Below are 22,933 nucleotides of genomic sequence, written 5' to 3'. Positions count from 1 at the left end.
TTATATTATTTTGAGTGTAAGAAAAAGCAAAATTAGTCACTGACATGTGTTCATAGTACGGGAAAAAATAATAAAAATAAATATTTAAATAAAATATTTCTAAAGTATAAATTATTTCAAAGCAAAATATATTAAATTTACAAAAATAATTTAAATAACTTTTTGCAAAAAAAAAGTTGAAAAAACTAAAATAAAATATTTTTTACAACAAAAAAAATCTAGTAAAATAAATTTACAAAAGTATTTTATTTAAAATTTAAAAAAAAAAATTACCGATACACCGATTTATTGAACTTTTTTTTTTTAATAAAATTACCTAAACTCAAAACACTAAATAATTATAAAAAAAAATGTTTGGAAATATAAAATATCAAACAATTTTTTTTTGTAAAATTAAATATGTAAATTCTTGTATATTTATTTGGTTAAAAAAATTCAGAAACTATAAAATTTTAAAAACATATATATATATATATATATTTATATGCTACATGCCACTTGAGTGTAACACAAAAAAAAAATATTTGGAAAAAAAATTATTTATTTAAAAGTTAAAAAAAATTTAGCATTGAATTTTTTTATAGGACTGTATACAGATATATATATTAAAAAAAATTAATAACTAAATATAATTATTACAACAGCAAAAAATGTTGAAAAAATGTTTAAATATATTTATTTAAAATTTTTTTTTATAAAATTATGCTTGTATGTAGTGTATCTGAAAAAAAATTAAAAAAACTAAATAAACTATATTTTTGTTTATAAGAAACAAATGTTTAGAAAAAATTTAAATACATATGTTATTGAATTTTTTTTTAATTATACATAAGTTATATATAAATGAGTGAGGGGATCACAGTCCCAGTGGTATCACAATGGGCCTCCTAAAGGCCTAAGTGTGTCGAGTGACAGCCACTTTACCTACCTACCTACCTATATATTTTTTTAAAACACTTTTCAAAGTCGGGAAATTTAAAAAATATATATATGTATTTATTTTCTAAATGCCACTTGAATGTAACAAAATATCACATACTCGTATACCCTCAACCAAGCACATACATATATACATTCAATATACATTCAACCACAATTTCGCTGTCACGTCATAACTAATGCAAAATGAGCTCATCCGTTTTGGCAAATAATTTACTCGCCAGCTTCATTTCATTAGTGGTCATACAAATTTTTGACAATTTCTATTTTTAATTTTCCTCTGGTGTTGACGTGCTGACTGTCGCCAACGGCTAATGAAACGGTATTTTACGAGCTAGTTAGCGAATTCCAAACAGCGACGAATATTAAGAAGTAGAAGCCGAAGAAATTGGAGCAATCACAGCTGTTGTCAACGAGCAATATTTTACAAATCTAATTTTGTATTATTTTCCACTTTCTCTTTTCTCTTTAAGCCGAAAGTCATTAAAAATTAATTACTTTTATTGACGTTTTGAAAGCAGCACGCATGACCTTAACAAGGACTCACATACCATAGTTCGAATGTTTTCGGCAAAGTTTACATTTATTGCATTTACCGTTAGGCGTTGTCATTGAACCCACCACAGTGAATGATGTCACAGTGGAATGAACGACCTTTGCGTGTGTTCTCGCCATTTCTAAATACATATTTTGACAAACATGAAAATATTGTATGCAAAAAATTATATTTTTCTTATTTTGAGTTAGTGATGAGACACAAACACTTGGTGCTTACTAAATTGTCTGAGTTGTAATTCGTTTTGAAATTATTATTCTTATTTTTAATAACATCTAATGCTTCAAATTTATTAATTTTTAAACTAACTGTCCGTCATTTTAGTCAGTTTCCTTCCAATAATATTACAGACTAATGGCTTATTAAGAGTAATTGATCATTATTGACAGACTTCATAGATATACAAAAGTATTTCTGATAAAGTAGGGCACTTCCTTTCCATCAATAAAAATTTCGCCTACTTCATAGTTTGAAATTAATGGAAACAGCCATATTTCACTTTTTGTTTATTGGCAAAAATTATGTCGGAGTTATATTCATACATTTCGGCGAATATGCTGAGTGTGAATTTAAGATCTGTACAGATTTTTATATTTATGAAATCATAGATAAATTAGCTTTTCAAAATCAAATTGAAATTATCATTTTACACCCAATGTGTGTTAGTGGCAAGCAATTAGTAATAAATTTTAAAAATAATTGTTTAATTTCGTTTTTTACCCCTAGATAATTAGAACTATAGAGAGTGTGTTAATTTACAAACATAAGAAATTGTTTAAGAAAATATGTGTAGTTATGGATGCTAATATTGTGTGTCAGTCGAAGCTTCATTTGTAGAAATATTGTCAAACTAAAGCCTGGATATACTAAACTTAATATCGAAATATGCCTACATCACCAACTATCATAAATTTGTGACCCAACCACGTGCAAATATTTCCACCTATTATATGCTCCCTAACTTATCATACTTAACTTCAACCATTCAGCCACCAGCTTTAAGGGGTTATGTCCGAAAAAACGCGTATTTTGTGAACTTTTTTTAAAGAGTCTTTTTATTTTCTAAATAAATAAAACTAATGTGCATTTACAGAATTTCATTTACTTCAATAATAGTCTATTAATTTTTGGTAAATTTTCTGTGTCTTTTTAGTGTCTGCTTAAAATTATCTTGAAACCAAAAACCCAAAAAATTTTGTATTTCTATAGAGCATTACAGATAATGATCGAAGAACTATTTATTCGACCAGACTTCGTAGAAATCATTCCAAAAACGAGTTATCAATCTTATAAAACAAACTAAAGACCCTGTCGCTGATATTCTTTAAATTTGTATCTCAAAGGGGCATATTCTTAATATACCTCAGCGATAAGACAGAAATATTCCCTATAAAGCATCTCTTATTCAATGAGCTTTTTATGCGATGAATTAACAATATTTTTTTAAAACAAAAATAACACTTTCAAACCCAAAGAGAGAGAGAAAGAGCTGTACAGAAATAAACTGATAATTTGAGAAACATATATGGAAGCACGGACGACGGAGCGCTGTACACCGCAATCGGTCATAGAAGGTTAAATTCACACCTCTCCCCAAAAATGGAAGAAAGTACGACAGACGATATGCCACACTTGTTTAACTGTTCCGCGAACTCATCCTATCCAACATCCGACCTTTCTCAACGCAACCCAAAGCGGCAGGTTTTCTGAAGCTTAGGCTGCAGCAGTATTAAATTTACTGTCTCTACAAAAACAAGGAAGGCCTTGTAACAAAGTGGTCTGAAAGTCAATAAACACATTTTTCGCTCTGCTCTCTGGCATATCTGGCAAGGCGCATACATAGTGTGACAGCCCAAAAACACAAACTATTCTACCAATTGTTTGAAAATCTTAAGGGTCATAAATAGTTTAAAAACACAGTAATATTTTTTGAGCAACATTTTAAATATCTTTCAAGTTACACGAGTTCTCTGCCGACGCTATTAAAAAATGTTGTCTGTGCAAATCATAAATTGACAAAATGTGAGAAGGTTCCAACTCAAAAACTATTTAGGATATCGATTAAAATTTCAGCATGTTTATACAAAGGTATAAGCTATTGAAATATGATTATTTTTTTTAATTTCACACATTTGGTGAGCCCCTTAACCCTTAAATTGCCGCTGTGTTAAGCGTGACCATCCTCAAGTTGTTGAGTACACCTCTTCCAATAATTTTGGAAATGACTAATATTTATGCAATGTTCTTGATATCAATAACATTTTCGGTCCATAAAAATATAAAAAAAACAACATAAAAATATTTTCCACCTGACTTTAAATACACACATATATGTACGAGTACATACATATGTCTAAGGGGCGTGCAAAAATTTACATCAACACTTGGTATTTTTGGCCGCTCGATTTTCACACTCCAATAAATAAGCGTTCAAAATAGATTAATTCGAACATACGAGGAATTAAATGGATCACTTACATACAGACAAGAGTGCGTAGATATATGTATATTGCATATGTACCTAGTAATTGCAAAATGTATATGCAAACACACACACATACACAGTTACAGACAAATTTCCTATTGTTGTGAGCTAAATGATTAATAACAGTAAAAAATTAAAATCCAAATGGAAATAAAAATCAAAAGCAATTTTTTATTGCGAACATTACAATGACTTAAAAGCGAGGTTCCCAAGAATTGACTTAATCACAGGGATTTTAACGCACCATATAAAATATATATATTTATTAAGAAAACATTTGCTTATAAATATTTATATATATACAATTTTGTTGTTATATATATATATATTGTGTATATTGATATATTTGTTTTGCGCTCATGATGGTACCCTCAACGCTTTCCTCCTAGGAAGGCCATAGCCACCTGCCGCTAACACGCCTACAAATACCCATATAAATAGTTTTACACTTATATCTACGTTCCCCAAAAGAATTTTGCTCAAATCAATAACACCAAATGATACTTAAGATTTGAATATCTTAAACTTATTTACATGTAAATCATATAGTTTTTAAATCATTCTATTGGCGCCTATGAAATTGCTATTAACTTTTAATGGCACGGAACTAAAAACCTTGCCATACTTATTATATTAACTAATTGTTTCGGAATTGAAAATTTTCCAATGGTTCGGCCACAGGTGGTCTCATGGTAATGTTGGGTATATGAATATACTTGTATATATATATGTATACATATTTAAACAAAAAGAAATTGTGTATATAGTTGTATATTAATTTTTAGATAACATTGTATTATTCCACCACATGCTGCAATTTTTAATAAAAAAATGAATTCTTATAAATATTTATATTTAACTTTAATTTACGGCTTTGCCCTTCATTGGCTATATTTGAGTAAATCGCTTTTAAATTGTACAATATTTATTTTCGCAGAGCCGCTGACCGCTGTGACGGACATAAAGCCACCGCAAAGACCGAATCATCTGGAATTGGTGCCACAGACTAGTTCAAATATGCGCAAGTCACCCAGTTTGTTGGTAAGTTTTGAAAATTTATTAAAATATTCTAGCGTAATATATTTTTTTATTTCTGAAAAATATCATCAGATATATGGATTCAAGTTTAAGAATTCTAATCTCTAGCCACATCTACTTTCGTCTTCAAATTTATATGACAACTTAATATCATTATTTAGCCGTGTTTCACACCACATGTGGTGAATTTCTAGCAGTAATAGGTCAACGACAATAGTTTCAGTCAAGTTTTCTATGCTTTTTAGAATAGACTCATTTTTGCGAAAAGCTGTCAAGTGTCTAATCTATTTCGCTGCGACGCTAAGTTCGTAATATTTTTGGAGTTGAAGCCTTCTGAACTATCCTACGATGTCTTTCTGTTCTACTTAAGACTGAACCCTTCGGTCGTCGAATAAAGACAATCATTTCAATTCTCCGCAACTAGATCGATCTTTTAGTTATATGTTTTTTAAAGTACTATAAAGCGAGCATTACAGTTAGTTTACTTTCGGTAATAATTTCATGACGGCGCTCATTAAAAAATAATACTATTCGGATACATACATATATATCGATGATTTTCGAAAAAAATCGCAAGAAACTACCCTTGATAAATAAAAAATTAAAACATTGTTATTTACGGAAAAATATCCCTAATGACTACGTCATGTTCCTTTACTATGATCTTAGTACTATCTTTGCGATTTCTATATTATACTTGTATATAAATTGTATCGATAATTTGTTGCCGATAAATTTTGTTATCGATAATTGTTATCCTGAGTTTCGATAAATAAATCGATTCTTTCACTCAGTAATTGAAAATAAATCCTCTGACATTTTTTCGTATTTTAAAACTCACTTTTTCTACTTGGTCTGAAAACTTATACCATTATATTTTCGCTCATATTTGATGATCACTTATAGTCTTATATTGTCGTTACATTTTTTGACGAATCCGACACTTTTCAGTCAAATATGTGTTTTTTTTATATTTTAGAAAAATCAACATAATTTTGATTTTAGGATTATAATATTATATAAGATATAATTTTTTCTTTTTAATAAGAATCGATATATTTTTCCATAAACTATCTGACTGGCACCAATAAAACATATTTTAAATTTCTGAGATATACTCGTATGTAAATTAGTTTTATTCGCAATAATTTGAACCCTGAGTTTAAAAAAATCGATATTTTTTCACTTAATATCTTAAATTAAAAATTCTAAAATTTTTTGGAAACTTAAGGCTGGCTGTTTCTACTTGGTCTGAAAACTTATGCTATTATACTTTTACCCATATTTTATACTTTATAGTCTTATTTTGTCGATAAATCGAAAATCAAAAGAAAGTTTTTTTTCGGAAAAATCAATATAGATTTTAAGTTTAAGATTTCAAAATAATTTAAAAATATTTTCTTTTTTAATAATTGATATACTTTTTAGACACCAGCTGACTGGTGACACTAAAATATATATTAAAATTCTGAAATATATTTCTTATACATATATACTGTTAGAACTACTTGTTTATACATATACTGATATTTTGTCAAACCTCGTTTAAAACGATATTTGTAATGACCCTGTCCCAATTTAAAACTGCTGTGCCATTGAAGAATTCAATATGTTATAATTTATGCCATTTTCCACATCTCTTCGAGTTTAATTATTTCATTTTCCTAGCTCTGCACATTTCATGCACAATAGCTTAAGATAGGCGGTAGAATTAAGAACTGTTCGAAACTTGTAAATATTAGGAAATTATACAAAATTAAATTATTTTTTGGAATTGAAAACTTATGAGAACTACTTTAAAAATTACCTTTATAGGATGAATATTTATTTACAAAATATATATATGAACTGAACCCTGAACTTGTCCCTCAGTTTTTGAGATATCGATCTAAAAACTTGCACCTGTCCTTTCCTCATCAAGTAGCTGCTCATTTGTCAGCACAATCTATATCGGCTTACTATAGCATATAGCTGCCATACAAACTGGACGATCTGAATCAAGTTCTTGTATTTGTGAAGGGTATTATTGTTTCGATGCAACCGCTTTTTCTTATTTTTAGTCTTTCATATTAAATTAGTTACAACCAAACCATAACAATGTAATAAAATTTTCTCACACATTTACTGATTCAGAGTATTAATGTCTTACTAAATCCACAAAAATAAAAGTTGCGAAAATTTAATAATTATTTGTTTTTTCGTGATAAAATTTTTAAATACGTTTTGTTTGGTTAGACATAGATATACACAAATAATTCCAGACTCTCGTAAATAAGTTTGTGTTTATGTTAGGTGATATTTTCACCTCATATGCAATATACTACTCATCGTATTTGCGTTAGGGGGGTCATTTGGAAATTCAAAAGAATGAATTAATTTACAATTAATCATCCAAATTTATAGGTGATGACTGTGACTATCGGTGCTAGGCTAAGGAGATAATTAAATTATTTGATTTTTTGACTTGACTCCTGTACGAGAGGCCTTAGTACTTTTGCTATTGATAGGATAGATACGAGTATATGGTTCACCCTTCCCTCTACTCACACACTTTTCCAACTAAAACATGTTTGGGAGTTATTAAACGGACTCGGGGTAAAAATATACGGTTTTTTTTTTGACGAAAAATACAGTTTGGCATTATAACTTTAAACTATTATTAACAATCTGATTATAACCCTAGCCGCAGTGGTAGCCTTCAGCCTGATTGAACCAATTCAGAACGTATTTTCGAACAAATATTTTGATTTAGCGAATATCCGAAGCCATTACCGCTGCCTTTTCATTATTTATATTTTCTAGCCTTCTTTTTTAATGGTGTGTGAACCTACTACAAAACTAGCAAAGGTCTTCTTAGTCACTTTTCTAGCCATTTACTTTACCGTGAACACTGAGGGTCTGATACTTAGTATTCTTATTATCACTAGTAATTACTTCCGCAACTTTCGGGATGTAATACTTAGTTGTGGTCAACATACTATAAAATACTATCAGCGGTATATTTTCACCAAGGGTTTTTCTGGGGCATATGTTACTTCTCCAAACTCTTCCGATGTCATCAAATAAAATATGGAGTGGTGTGAGTTTCAAAATCAACTCTAGTGCAGCACATTATTGTGTATAGTAACTGAACTACTAACTCCATCAGAGCCAAACCTTATACTTTACTACCCACTTTACTGGACCACCCTAATATCTCCATATAGGTAAACATACAATGCTTCAATTATCACAATACTAAAAAAAGTCTGTTTCATTTCATTTAAGCCACAAAGTATTTACCATACAAATGTTTTATTTTTAGTTTGAATTCAAAATTTTGGTTTTTTTTTGTTTTCGACTCAACGTGCAACCAGACGGCGCCAAAATTAGCACGAAATTTTAAAATCAACGATACAAAGTGCCACAACGCCGACCGGCTAACCTACTCATGCATAGTGCAATTAAAAGTATATGCACACATACATACACACACATATATGTATTTTGGTCCAGCAACATGATGGATTCGCAAACCGGCAAACAAATGCAAACGCTAAAATTTTTATGATGAATTCAGCCGCAAACGACGTGGCCGCCGCCGCCGCCATTTGGTGTGGAATTTTTATTTCAACGCCGCTTGGCCGAAATGCCGACGCGATTTTTATATCCTCCATAACTAAGTGGAAATCGGGAAACATTATATGTAGATATAGTCTAACGACGCATTTATAATAAATTCCTAAATGCTGGAGGGGTTTTTCGCAGGACCCAGGGGCGGTTAATTCGTTGCAATTCGCCAGCGATAAATTATTCGTCAAAAATTTACCTTTCGGGCCATCAAATTTTGTTGCGCTAATCTTTAACTGCTTGTATATTTTGTTGTTGTTATTTTTCTTTATTACTCATTTGTTTACTCGCATTGAAATCGATTTTGACTATTAATTTAGATGTGTGCTTTCAAATAGCCAAAACGGTAATAGATAAATCATCCATTAAACACATGCGAGAAATACTCAAGTTAAAGCTACAACAGAAGCAAAATGCTCGTTTGATTCTGATTTACTCCCGTAATTATGGTGGGCGTAACCACACTATGATATTCGTGTGCGCACATTAAAAATAATTAGCGCATAACACACTCTTTGGAGAATATGTTTATTTTAATATATGTGAAAGTCGTGTTTATAGCTTATTTGTAATTAAGTTTATGTGTTTGTAGTTTATTACAAATCCTTATTATCGCCTTCAAATGTGGTTCTATGCCAATTCAAGCATGCCAACGCTTAATCCAATTTTCCAAAAATTTGTTATAAGCCTCGGCTGGGATGGTCTTCAATGCCTTCAGCGTATTTTGGTTTTTCGGTTGCGGCTTCTTGTTGGATCATCGTTCACTAGACTGTTGGACAGTTCCGATAGTTTCAGTTTAAACCCACGACTTGGCACTAATAGTAATGCATTTCATAAATGTAGGGTCTTCAGCTACATTATCAAGCATCACTTTTGCCACTTCAACTCGGCGTCGCTTTTGCAAAGGATTCAGGTTTTTTGGTACGAGTCTAGCATTGACATACCTTATACCCAAAATATTAACCAAAATGTCTTGAATCAATTTATAAGAGATGTTAAGATCCTCTGCTATCTCTCTGTTGCCAACACGTCGATTTTGAAGTACTGTTTCTTTCACTTATCGGTATAAACAGTGGTGTAAGGGCGACTCGCATTAACAAGTTTTGGATGACTTCACGACCTTAACTGAATGCTTTGTGCCACTCAAATACTTGTGCTTGTAATAAAGTAGACTTCACAAAACACTTCTGCAACATTTTAAACGATTTCGTAACTGTGATTCCATTGAAAGCAAAAATTTTCAAGCAAACTCGTTGTTCAATTTTTGTTCATGGTAAAACTTGCAAGTTAAACTGTTTGCGTTTTAAATAGATAAATGCCAAACAACCACTAATTAACGGAAATAAAAAAGTTTACACCAATCAAGGAATAAAAACTTTATCGATTCGGTTCGAGTCAAGAACAAACCCGCAACGTTTACCTGTACAGAAAGTTTAGGAAATACTTCACTTCCTTTAAAAAATTGAATATAGTAGTATACTAACTGTAAATATAACCAAATTCAGTTATGATGAAAGTGCATAGAACTTGGAAGATTCAATAATCAAGGGAATTTTACTAAACTAAGAGAAAGTTGGCTAAAAATAGTTATCTGAAGTCTTCAGAAGTAAAATTGATTAGAAAGCTCAACTTCAACCTACTAAAGCCGGTATAACGTTAAAGTAGCTAAACCTTAAGTGCGTAGAAGTTGCAAGATCTTAAGCTATATTTGTATCTACAATATTAAACTTTTTTGCAGTGTTATTAGTTTTGATATCAAGTATTAAAAACTTGAGCTCAGTAATTACTCTCACAAAAAAAACTTAACAGAGAGGAAATCCATTATAGCCACAGTTTACGGTTGCTTCCGAACCGCCAAAAATTGAACGGTGGCGAATCGAATAAACACTAACATAAATCAACTAGATTGGCTTTATGTAAGATACTTAGACAGAAAATGAAAAGGCGAAGGAAAAAATAATTAACTAATAGAGAAAATAATCTTTTAAAATCGGTCTGCAATTAAACTTGGTTTCACAATAGACTCGGCTAGCTGAATAATTAACCTAAACACATGGTTTATAGTAGTTATATCACGGAGGTTAAAAAATATTTAGGGACAAGAAGTTGTGTTCAGACCTCTCTATGTAAGGTTTTGAGAAAATGAAAAGTCCTGTGAATGAAAAATTTGAAGAACTTTCAACCGTATTAAATATTATATATAATATTCTGCGGAATGAGAGGTATTCATGCAAAATCATGCACCTTTTTCCTACCCTAATATTAAATTTTTGTTTGATAGTTTTATATTATATACAATATTTAGTGATGTACAACAGGATACAACTACGAATAACAAACACTCAACTCTTTTTGCTTTATTGTAACTTTTTTTTCTAAGTCCTTTCATTTAATTCACGTATATCCTCCACCTCTATATCCTCCTCATCAATGAAAGTATATCAATCTTATATGCTTCTTTTTAGACCGCTGACGAAGACAAATCCCCCACTACACCGTCGTCGCCCAGTCATGAGATCAACAAACTAAAGGATCAATTGGAGCAGCAGGCCATACAAACGCGCCAGGCATTGGCACAGCTGATGTTGGTACGCGAGCAGCTTATATCGGAAACGAATGCGCGCATCGAGGCTCAGGTGAGTGTTAAATTTCATTAATAATACTAAACAAATACAGTGGTGGTCATATAAATAGCTCAACTGAATATTCTTATGTTTTTCATTAAATATTACTATTTATGAGAAAATAAAATAGTTTATTTTAGCCGTGAATTAAAGTTAGTTTAAAATTTGTACCAACATTAAAAACTTTATAGTTAGTAAACAATATTGTTATCAAATCTTGTTCAGATAAAAATAGTTTTTCTTTTTAGTTTTTAAAATAATATTGTTTAGAATTGCAAAAAAAATTTAAGGTTTGGAAATTCATTTTCACAAAATCAAAATATCAAATTATGTTTTTATTTCTCGCATTTTAATAAATCCACCAATCATATAATTTAATTTTTTCAAAAAAAAAAATTAAAAATAAGGTAGCCTAACAATATTTTCATTAATTTATACAATTTGTTCAAATTATAATTTCCTTTTACAAACACATTAATAGTAAACAAATTAAATTTGCAAAATTTATATATTATTTTCGAAATGTATGAATATTTATTTTTTAAATGCTACGTCAATTAAAATCTTTTTTCAGAATTCATCATTTTTCAGAATTCATTCATGAGAGCTCAAAATTTAAATTGCGAAACTAAATTACCCAAAAAATAATTTTTCTTTTTCGAATTATTTTTAAATCTTATTTATAGGCAAATTTTTCTAAAACGGAAATTTAAAACAAAAAATTCTAAAAAAAATTTCTAAAAAAATTAAATAAAATTTATTTTTTCTAAAGTAAAAAATTCTTAACAAATATTGATTTTTATGTTTGTTTAAAAATTTAGAATATAAAATGAAACACAACTAAATCTGCAATTACTATTAAAATTTTATAGTTTAATGAAAATATTTAATTGTAATAGAAGAAGTACATATACGATCATATACCTCAAATCTTCAACTAGTATTATCCATAAAAAGATGGGTATGTTATTTTTCGTTTAAATAGTGTTAGAATAAAAACCGTAGAAAAAAATTTGAAATAGAAAAATTGATTTTGAAACATGTTTGGCAATAATAAATTTTGTTAAAAAATAAAAAAAAACCTATATAAACTAGAAAAATTAAAATTAAAAATATTTTATTTATTGTAATTAAAATTGCAATAAATAATTTAAAAAAAAATTACAAGAAATCAATTTTATAGATATTTTGACCTCATTTTGCAAATATGTGTAATAACTGAAACAAAATCTTCACGTTTCAGTACCATTTAAACGTTCTATTTCTAAATTTTTCGCATTTCTTTATTTAAAAAATTAAATTGAAAATTTCTCAAATTAAAATTTTTACAAATAGTCATCAAAAATTTTCAAGTATTTTAAAAATACTTTTGTACGATTAAATTTGCCTAATGAACACTTAGTTTTGAATCGAATCGATTTTGTAATAAACTTGTTTATTAACTACTTAAGTATGATATTAAAGATAGCATTAGCAGAATATGCGAGTTTTGAATGTTATTAATAATAATTTTCCGGCCGATTTTAGGCACGCACACAGCAACTGTTGCAGCAGAATCGCGAGCTGCTCGAGCATCTGGCATCGCTGGGCGCCTACAACGAACAACAGGGCGCCGGACTGACTTCGGCCAATATCGGCATGGCACCGCAGGTATTTACATATCAAAACATTTATAACTGTTGTTGTTTTTTTTTTTTATAATATTTTGCAATTTTTTTGCAATATTAAGTACTGCATGGGGTGAAGCCCTAACGCCTTCACTTAACAAATGACGTCAATTTATGTATTTGCATGCGGCATGATTTGGAAACTATTTTGTTAAGTTTTTTTATAAATTTTTTTTTTATATATTTAAAATTTGTTTCTTCCTAAATTTATATATTTTTTACAGATAATATTTGAAATTTTTTTTTTAAATTTTTTTAAAATAATTTTGTGCATATTTTTAATTTTTTCTTAATATTTTTTTATTTTTGCATTTTTGCATTTTTCACGTTGTGCTGCAGAGCTTTTTGTTATTATTATAATTTTTTTAATGAAAATAACCATGTGCGCGTTTTTTGACTCACCTGCCTCTTTTCGTTTGCTCGTTTTCGTCACTTCGTTTCTTGCGCCGCTTCGTTTTGCATTGCCGACTTTTTTTCGTTTGATTTCTAAGTGTTTTTGTTGTTGTTGTGTTCGTGAAAAAGTTTCTAAAATTGGAAAAAAAAACTCAAAATAATATTTACACTACCTTCTCCCCCCAACCACGCTGCGCGTCACAGCTGCAAATGTTATTGCAAGCTACCGGCAACAACAACAACTTGGCCACCATCAATCAACAAATCAACAGCCTTGGCTCCATCAACCAACAGCTGACGTCGCTCAGTCATCAGTTGAGTGGTTTGAATCAGCAAAGTCAGAATATACAAAACTTCCAGAATATCAACGCTGCGGCAGCGGCTGCTGCGCAACAACAACAACAACATCAGCAACCCTCACCACCGCCCGTTAGCCAACAGCAGCAGCTGACACCACCCTGTTCGGCTGCCTCGTTACAACAGTCGCAGCTGCATTTGAATATCGCCACAACGGCGAACGCCAACAATGGCAACAACACCAACAACAACAGCATAAATAACGGTAACGCCTGCGGTGGCGGCAGCAGTCCATTCCCTACCATGAATCAATTGCATAGCATAAGCAATCAGCTACAACAACTCAATGCGCAAGCGACGCAGTCGCAACAAGATGCGCTATCGAAGGACCTCTTCCAGGTCAATCAGGAGCTGTTGAATCGTCTGCAAGCGCTGAATTTGGGCGCTAGCAATGCGAACGCCTTGACGTTGAACACCGGCGCGCCCATGGCCAGCGCCCAGCAGACGCCGTCGCCGCGCAACTCCTTCTTCTTCGTCAATCCGATGTCGTGCAGTCCAGCAAACAACAACAACAATGCGGGTAATTTCAATTTTCTCAGTTCACCGGGCGCGCTGTCGGGCCAGCTGACGCCATCGCCCATGAGCACGCTGACACGCAACTCATATGCGCACAGCCCGCAGCTGCAGCAACAACAACATGAGGTGGACGCATTGCAACAACAGCTGAGCAGCATCGATCAGAACTTGAATAACTTAATCGATGAACAATTGATGAAGCCACTAGGCGGTTCGATGATATCGACGTCCTCCAATGGCAATATAGCCGCCGGCAGTCCCTCGGGTACACGCGAATCCAGTCGCTCCTCGTCGACACTGGACTCGGCGTCACCATCATCGCCGCGCGTACGTACCGGCGGCGCCACAAACAACAACAATGAGCCACGCTTCAATACCGTTATGCTGAAAGTGACCGACGAAGCGGGTAATGTGACGAATCAGCGCAAGCTCTCGGCCACACCGAGCTTCATACAGCGCAGTACGAGTGAAAAAGTGCCGAATCGCAGTCAAATTATGAGTCAAGTGCAACGAACAGCCTGGGCGCGTCACACCACCAAATAACAGTCGGCCACCGGTGGTAGTGGTGGTGTTGGTGGTGAAGAGAGCGTTATGGATGCCGTCTTAATAGAAATCTAGTTGAGCATAAGTTGGGCGGGTAGCTGTAGCACAGCGTTGTGGTTTGTGCAGCGACAGTAGTGAATAACGGTTTTTAGAAATAAAACTCATAACATAGTATATATATATATGGAAGAATTGGTTGATATAAGGCGTTAGTATACAAATGAGGGTGGTCCAAAAATATATAATTATGAGGGATTTTTCTTTTTTTTTTATAAATAACACTCTCAAAGTAGTTTATTTACCGATAAATCGCATGTATCGTTGATGTACGACTTTAGTGTATATATTAGGGTGGTTCAAAAAACAAAACAAAAATTCGGGATTTTTATTACGATCTTACTCTTAAACTGTACAGCTATAGCAAAAATTATCTCATATAAATTTTAGTGGATTTTGGAGAATATTATAAGTGTGTGTCCTACAGAGGACAAACTTCAAATTGTCTCAAAAAAATATTTTTCTCAGAATAATATGTGCTGAAAAAGTAAACTATTACATTTAGTCGAAGATAATAAATAGAAATGTTCGTACCAAGCACCAAATTAGAAAAAAATCCAAATTTGAAACTCTCAACGACGCACCCTAAGTATATTCGAGCGTCATTAAACTTTATATATAATATTTTCGAGTATATTATTGGAAACACAACTTTTAACCTTTCGAAAATTCGATATACAATTTTTCTGTTTACATATAAGGATCACCCGAACACATATTTAGTATGCATACATGCATAAAGTTTATAAAAATTACTTTGTATTATTATAAGTCCATATAATATATATAATGCGATAAATTGTTTCATCGCAAAGAAATTTCATATCTTCTAGACTTAGTCCAATTAAAAAAGTAAAACTACAAAAAATTGTATTGTTCATCAAACTATGTCACAATTTCATATATCAAAGTTTTTGCTTGTTTTACAATTTAGTTTTTAATTTCAGTATTAATATGGAACTTTGTAAAAAATATTTTAGTTGTTGGGCGGCTAAAATATGTATTTGAATCGAACCAAGCTGTTAGAATATGGTTTATCGGAAATACTATGTATAATTGTTATAATATTTTGATAATAAAATTAAATATCGAGTCGTTATGTTTCATTTTTGGTTGAGTTTTATTAATCAATATTGTTGCGTTTATAAATACGTGTTTGGGTTTGATTTTTTTTTCCAATTTCCGAATACAAAATTATGAAAAAGTTTTTTCATGTTTTTTTTCGCATTTGTGTTTACTTTATTAATTGAGAAAGCCTACATTTACTCAAATTTTATTTGACTATGGGATATTCTTCGAAAAACTGGTGAGCATCACTAGTATATTATTTCAATAATATCAATAAAGTTCTGTATTGGACAAACTTCTAAGAAAAAAACTTTCGTATAAACTTAACTGGAATTTAGCTAGAAGCTGCAGTTCGATGTTCATTGTTCGAAAGTTGCTTTACTATAAGGTTTTTAGCGTTCACTAATTCGAACCATAGAGGATTTAAAAAGAACAACAACATTTGGATATATTTTCAGCGATCAACATTTCAAAAGTAATTAAACCTACCCTAACTTTTAGATAAATGTTTATAAATTTTTTTTTTTTAATATAAATTTTATAAAAAAAACTGACTGAGTTTCAAAGTTTGGCAACTAGATTAGGTTAGGTTAGGTTATACCCACTGGCTGTCACGCCATACATAGACATATAAGTTCTTTGTAATGCCAGATGAAGGTTCATTTTAACGCACTTTAATTGAGACTTGATATATATATCTAATACTTCATCTAGTGCCTTGAACTGCGAAGCGCCTAGATATTTAATCCGAGTTCCAGATAAGGCCGGACAGAAGCAGAGGTGTTGTTCAAGTGTTTCTCTCATGCCTACTTCCCTACATTTTCTGAATGAAAATGCCTATTCGGATGGCATTTGATGCCGGTAAGTTGTGATCTGTGACTAGGTCAACAATCGTCCTGCAATCTTTTCGAGATCGTGTGTGTAAAACGCATGCGTGTTTTTCTTCCGTACCCTTCTACATGATCTTGGTGACCTTGCATGTCTTTAAGGCACCCCATTTTACTCTAATCCGTCGGTCAGTCCTTTCGGAAATTTCATTGTGTATGGTTTTTAGCGAATAGCTTATTTCTGGTACTGGCACGGTAGTCAAGCAGATGGCACTTTCAAAAATCTCATCAGCTTTATCGTATACCGGAATGTTCTTGTGGCCGGAAACCCAGTATATATGCCGCCATTATATCTACTGCCTCTCTACTTTTAAGTACATTCACTGATGGCCGCTTGGCTATTGATGTATATATTGATGATCTTTATATCGTTTCTTGCGTTATTAGCTATCTCAGCAACTTTCCTTACCGCAAAGACTTCTGTCTGAAAGATATTGTCATATTTCGACAGCTTGAAATGTCGTCTGAGATCTAGCTTCAGTAATTCTTCCAACAGTAATTCTTGATCCTTCCGTGTAGATGTTAAAAGTTCCGCTGGTGAGTCGCGTGCTCCTGCGCCAACCACGATCTTTTAATATGACTTGAAACCTTATCTTCAACATAAAGAACACAAACAGATATGTGGTCTATTTTATCACCGACGCCCTGCTTATCGAGCTATGCCCAAAAGTTCTTTTGAATAATTCACTTAACGCCGCCAATCTTGCAGTTAATTTCACTGTACAGCTTTCCACTATATTAGAGAGTAATGGTTTCTAAAAGTTTACAGATCTTCAAGTGTGAAGTCTGAGTTTAAAACGGTCTTTACAATCAGTTCCTTATGATATTTAAAATAAAATCTTCGAATTTGTGTCGCCTTTTAAAAAAAATTGTAGAAATGCTTTTTTTCAAGTATTTATAATAACATTATTCTGGCTATTTTGTTTATTCTTTTTAATGAGAAAATTTTTTTTATTGTATTTAAAAAATATTTATGTTTCGGTATGTTAATTTTAAACTTAATACATTTTAAGTGTTAAATGCCGAATTTGCATAAAATAAAGTTTATTTTTATTTTAAACCAATTTGTGGTCCATATTATGTAAACCATTTTGGTGGTTATTCAAATTTGAATAAACAGAAGTTGCTCCGTAAATTGCAAATGATACTCTCCCCACTTGTTAAGAAAGCATTATCCAACATAAGTTAGTTGTTTAAGTATTCACATTGTTGTAATTATTGCAATTGTTAGCATGTGTTAAATTCACAAGGCATAAAATTCTTAATATCTAGACACACACATATAATATATAGCTATATAAAACTTATTACGGAAAACGAACTGAAAAAAACTTGAAAATTTTTATTATATACGCTCCTTACATCTAAAATAAACAAAAGCTCAATTATTTTAATTATTTCAAACGTAAATATGTATTTAGAATATACAAGTATTTGGGTAAATATGTAACTGTTTATATACTTTGAGGCTTCTAAATACTTGAATCTATGATCTTCTAAAGCTATTACATATCATCAACAAAAAGTCCATTGAAATATATATAATAATATAGTTTTAATATAAGAACATATAATCCTTCGTTACTATTGAAATTGCATAAGCAAGTTGTTATTTTCCTTGTAGTATATCTGAATACGCATAGAAGTTTCGACGGCACTTGCTTAGTATTAATGAATTGTAACGATCAGTAAGTTGTTTAAATAATGCTGTCACATTATATCATATAAAATAATAAAGTATTAGGTTTTCACAAAAATATGTCTTGAATATTGTTTGTGGGATTTGTAATGAAGTGAGAGAACTTCGAAAGTTGTATTTATGCCTTTTGATGCGCCGAAATGCAGGCGATATTTGGTTGTTGTGTACACACACATAATCCCTAACCAAAGATTACTTAATGGAGCATAAAGTAAGTTTGCAATAATAGCCGTGCATATTTATAGTTATGTCTCTATGCAATTGGCATTGGTATACCATACTAGTACTAAATTTGTTTTAAATTAATTAATTATATTAGTAAAAAATATCCGTTCAATATAGGTACATAAAATATTTTTTGGCAATGACGTAAAGTGAATATTTATTTTTTTGTATTGAAATAAGAAATAATAATAGAAAATTTTATGTTCCACAAGGATCCACAACGTAAAAAATTCTATCCTATGCGGTTCAAAAGTTATGGTATTTTGAATGAAAACAGTTTTTTTTTACATGTTATTTATGTACCTATATGGGAGACTTTGAATGCTCACTAACAACTTTTAAAATTTAACTAAATACCATGACTTGCAAGGAAACTTTTTTCTCCCTTTATAGTTCTATTTTAACCTATAAATTCGATATTAATTTTTTTTTTTTTGGGTGCACTCTAATATATTCTCTAACTTGGGTACCATTTCCAACCGAATTAAAAAAAAAAAATAAAAATAAAAATATTTTTTACTCCCATATAAATCGCATATTTTAGACTAAAAATAAAAAAGCTTCTCTTCGTGGCATAAATCTATGAAGCTCATTTATGTATGTATTTAAAAAAAAATTCACATCGGAATTATTAAAATGCACATGTTGCGTATACGCACCATCGACGCAACAGAATACTTAACAATCCGTACCAGTTTTTCTATGCTTAAATATTACAATCAATCAAAAGTTTTTTTTACATAATATTGAAATTTAATGCATCAAACGCCATGACTTCCAGAATTTGTTTTAAATATTTACAAATTTAAAGCTCGAAGAAGTTTAATGTAGATAGCTTTGGCCTTTTAAATATTCATTCTCTTTTTTTGCTTCCATTGCGATGTTAGCAGTTAGCAACTATTAGGGATATTCCGCACCTAAGCATGAGACTCTGAAATCGAGTTTATTATATTATCATATTCTAAAAATGATGTGATGAAGTGCGAAACACCAACTGCTGACTATATTGAAAATTCAAAATAACTGCAATCTTTACTTTTTTTGCATTGCATACAATGTGTGAAGCAAGTGGCAACTCCTCTGAAATATTTTTTTTTCTTTGCAGTAGATAAAATTTCTTAATCATGTGACAACCCCCTTGAGAACTATATATACAACTGTATGAGTTTTATAACCTTTTTAGTGTAATAACCAATGAAAATAATTCAGTAATCTTACTAAATTTTTTTGGACGAAAATTTGACAGGTGGAAAGCAGTTCTTCTAAATTATTTTCAAATATTAGCTTTATTGAAAATGCATAGATTTTAGTGCTTACTTACTATTAAATTTTTATATTTTTGCATAAAATTATTAACAAGGTGGCAACTCTATTGAAAATATCTTAAAATTTATGAGTTATTTTTTTTATATATGCAATCTTTACAGCGTTATATTCATTTTAAAATATTTCTGTTATCTTTTTAAATTTTTGTACTAAAATGTTGAATAGGTGGCAACCACCTTTCCTAAACTTTTCAAATGACAGCTTTATTAAACATTTTCATGGTTTTGTGTTTTTTACCTTTTAATTAATTGTTTTTATTTCAAACTTTTGAGCAGGTGGCAACCTTGTATCTGCTTATTTGAAATTTTTACAGCAAATAATCTAATATATCAAATGGGTACACAGCTTTAATCATGGTAGTGTGCTGTATACTACGAGTGTGACGGGATTTCGTTGCGCAACACAATTTCGTTGCAGTCGCTTGATTTTAGTACAGCGTTTAAACAAGCCTCACTACAAGAATATTCTTGTGCGTTTAGTGAGAAACATTATAAAAACAATAAATTGAGCATAAAAAGATTGGCTGTGAAAAAGCCGGAAGACATAAAATTTTTGTACTAAATCAAAGTTTGTTAAAGGAAAAGTCATTATTCTTGGTAGATCATATCGCTTGTTAACAAGAAACAACCTCCTAATACTTCTTCACATAATCTTACACACGTATGAATATATATATGTACAAGTATATAGACCAATATATGTCCTCTCTTATAAATTACCACACAATTAGGGACAAATTGCTTAATGGCGGCAACCCAAAATTAAATTTAAATCGTTAATGCTCTTTTATTGTGCAATATTTATGTTTATATGGATGCGCAATATTTTATGAAAGCATATAAAAGTCGTTTAATTAAGGGAGATCTCTTACTAAACCACACACGCGCTTGCATATGAGCTTTAGTGTATTTATATGTGTGCTTTAGTAAATATGCGTGTGTGTATTTGTGTGTTTGCTTGGGTGCGTGAGCGTTCCCGGCAAACACGTTTGCCGTTTCGGTATTCAATTACCGTACTTGCGCTTTTTTTGGCTTTCAGCCCGTAATGGCGCAATTTATCACTTGCCTGGCTTCCGAATTTCGACGCGGCGGTAGGAACCACAAGGCATGCGGGCGTCATAGGTAGAGCAGCGATGAATACCGCGGAAGCAAAGCGACGAAGTAATAAGTAGCGGTAAAAAGCGGCAGACAAGCAAAGAACGGCAAACAAATGAGCAGAAGATTAACAGCCAGGAGAAGAGTTGGAGCTTGTGTAAACCTAAGCAAAAACAAAAACCAAAAATATAAGACGCTTGGCTTAAGTGGTCGTGACGCATACGCACTGCATAAATCCGCGTTTAATTTTCGGCAAATATTTCATAAATAACAGCGCCGTGGCAACGCTTTGCCGAAAGGCTCGATATTGCTTTATCTCTGTATTTTTGTTGTAATATTTTATATTCTTCGCAGCTTATCGGTACTCACCTCACGTTTCTCATATAAAATTTGTGTTGTATTTTAATATTTTCTATTAATTTTTTATTCTCGCTCTCACAAACACTCACTCTTTTTCTTACTCCTGTTTATAGCTTTCATCGACAGCGAAAGTGGCACGCTGGTTCCAGCAGCTACCCTGGCATACAGCCTCACTGTCACGTCCTGAAAGCGGCTTCGTTTCGGGCGATTCACGTTCGGAGAAATTCCATTGCGAGGAGTTCCACTACACCAAGGAGCCTGATGATTTATGCGATGAATTTCTGCTGGTCGAGGGAAGCAGCACCATTTGGACGAAATTGAGTGCAAAGAAGCAGCGTAAATTGCTCGGCATGCGGCTGGGCAAAGTGACGACATTTTGAGAATATTTGATGAAATTACAAGAAAAATTAATGTGCTAAGTCAGGGCATTAGGCGCAGCATAACGGCAGTTAGTTTATAAGAAAGCAGACTTAAATTTTAAACAACAAAAGAAAATGAAGTATGTGCGTTGGCAACGCTGGCATGCATGCTGATAATGAAGTCAATATATTATATTTAGAATAACGGCAGTTAAGCAGCTGCGCAAGCTTAGTTAAGTTCGTTATAGGTTTTTATAATTTTTTACACGAAAATTAATTTTAAGCATACGAAGTTAGCGCTTGCAAAATTTATTTGTTGGTGTGTCATGCAATTTAATGGCATGCCATACGCTATCTTTAGAAATTAATGTCAGTGCATAATTTTTACTTTCGAGCATTTTCGGTTGGTGAGTATTACTTTAATATTTAAACAATAATTTAAGCTACAAAATAATATATATGAGCTAATCCAACAATACTTCATACAAAATATATTGCAATATTGCGAAATTTATTAAACTTAAACCAGCGTGCTTGAGTTAAAACCGAAAAGTTGTAGGTGGCAATTTTAAAAACTAAAATCCTATTAATTCCAGTTTTACTTCTACACACTCCCAATCTTTTTGACATGCTATTATAGCTCTGTGCGCCTAACGTGGTTTAAAATGCCTTCAAGTAAACGGAATAAATTATTTATACGAGTATATGTTATAATATACAATAATATATATATAGATATGGTATATATCGGAAAGTGAAGATTAATGGTTTTTGATGCTCGTCCGTCAGTGCATTTTTCCAGCTGTGCAAGCAAATATAAATCTTAAGGAAGCTCGAAACACAACCTGCATGACACTTTGAACACAGCCAATTGTACCGAATTTCGTTATTGTCGCGCCTGCCAAATGTTATTTTTCGAAAATACATAAGCTTTACCTATATATGTTTTAATATATTCTGGAAAAAAATAGACATCGATCCACTTTTTAATAACTTTCAGCCTAAACACCGCATAAACTGTTGGATCTTTGTTAACACCTCAAAAGAGCATTCTTTTTTACCAATTACTGAATAATATCGGGTTTAGACCGCCTTCCTTCTATATAACGGTATTTTTAAAAATTACAAAAA

At 31.5% G+C, this 22,933-nt stretch overlaps 1 protein-coding gene across 9 annotated transcripts in view; it reads left to right on the top strand.

Annotated features, from left to right (window-relative positions):
• LOC106619944 (capon-like protein) overlaps positions 1–22,933 on the top strand; it is a 260,136-nt gene extending 237,203 nt beyond the window's left edge. For 7 of the 9 annotated variants that reach the window (XM_070110857.1, XM_070110856.1, XM_070110855.1 and 4 more), the window contains 4 exons: positions 4,918–5,021; positions 11,093–11,263; positions 12,779–12,901; positions 13,516–15,890. In XM_070110857.1, coding sequence (XP_069966958.1) covers positions 4,918–5,021; positions 11,093–11,263; positions 12,779–12,901; positions 13,516–14,727 — 1,610 coding nt within the window. In that variant the 3' untranslated portion in view covers positions 14,728–15,890. Of the gene's footprint in view, positions 1–4,917; positions 5,022–11,092; positions 11,264–12,778; positions 12,902–13,515; positions 15,891–21,556 lie in introns of those variants that run through there. The other 2 variants (XM_070110854.1, XM_070110859.1) reach the window with 2 other exon arrangements.

Source organism: Bactrocera oleae, chromosome 6 (genome assembly GCF_042242935.1).
Source record: "Bactrocera oleae isolate idBacOlea1 chromosome 6, idBacOlea1, whole genome shotgun sequence".
Lineage (NCBI taxonomy): Eukaryota > Metazoa > Arthropoda > Insecta > Diptera > Tephritidae > Bactrocera > Bactrocera oleae.
Note: the sequence above shows the minus strand (reverse complement) of the source record. Positions and strands in the feature narration are given on the sequence as shown.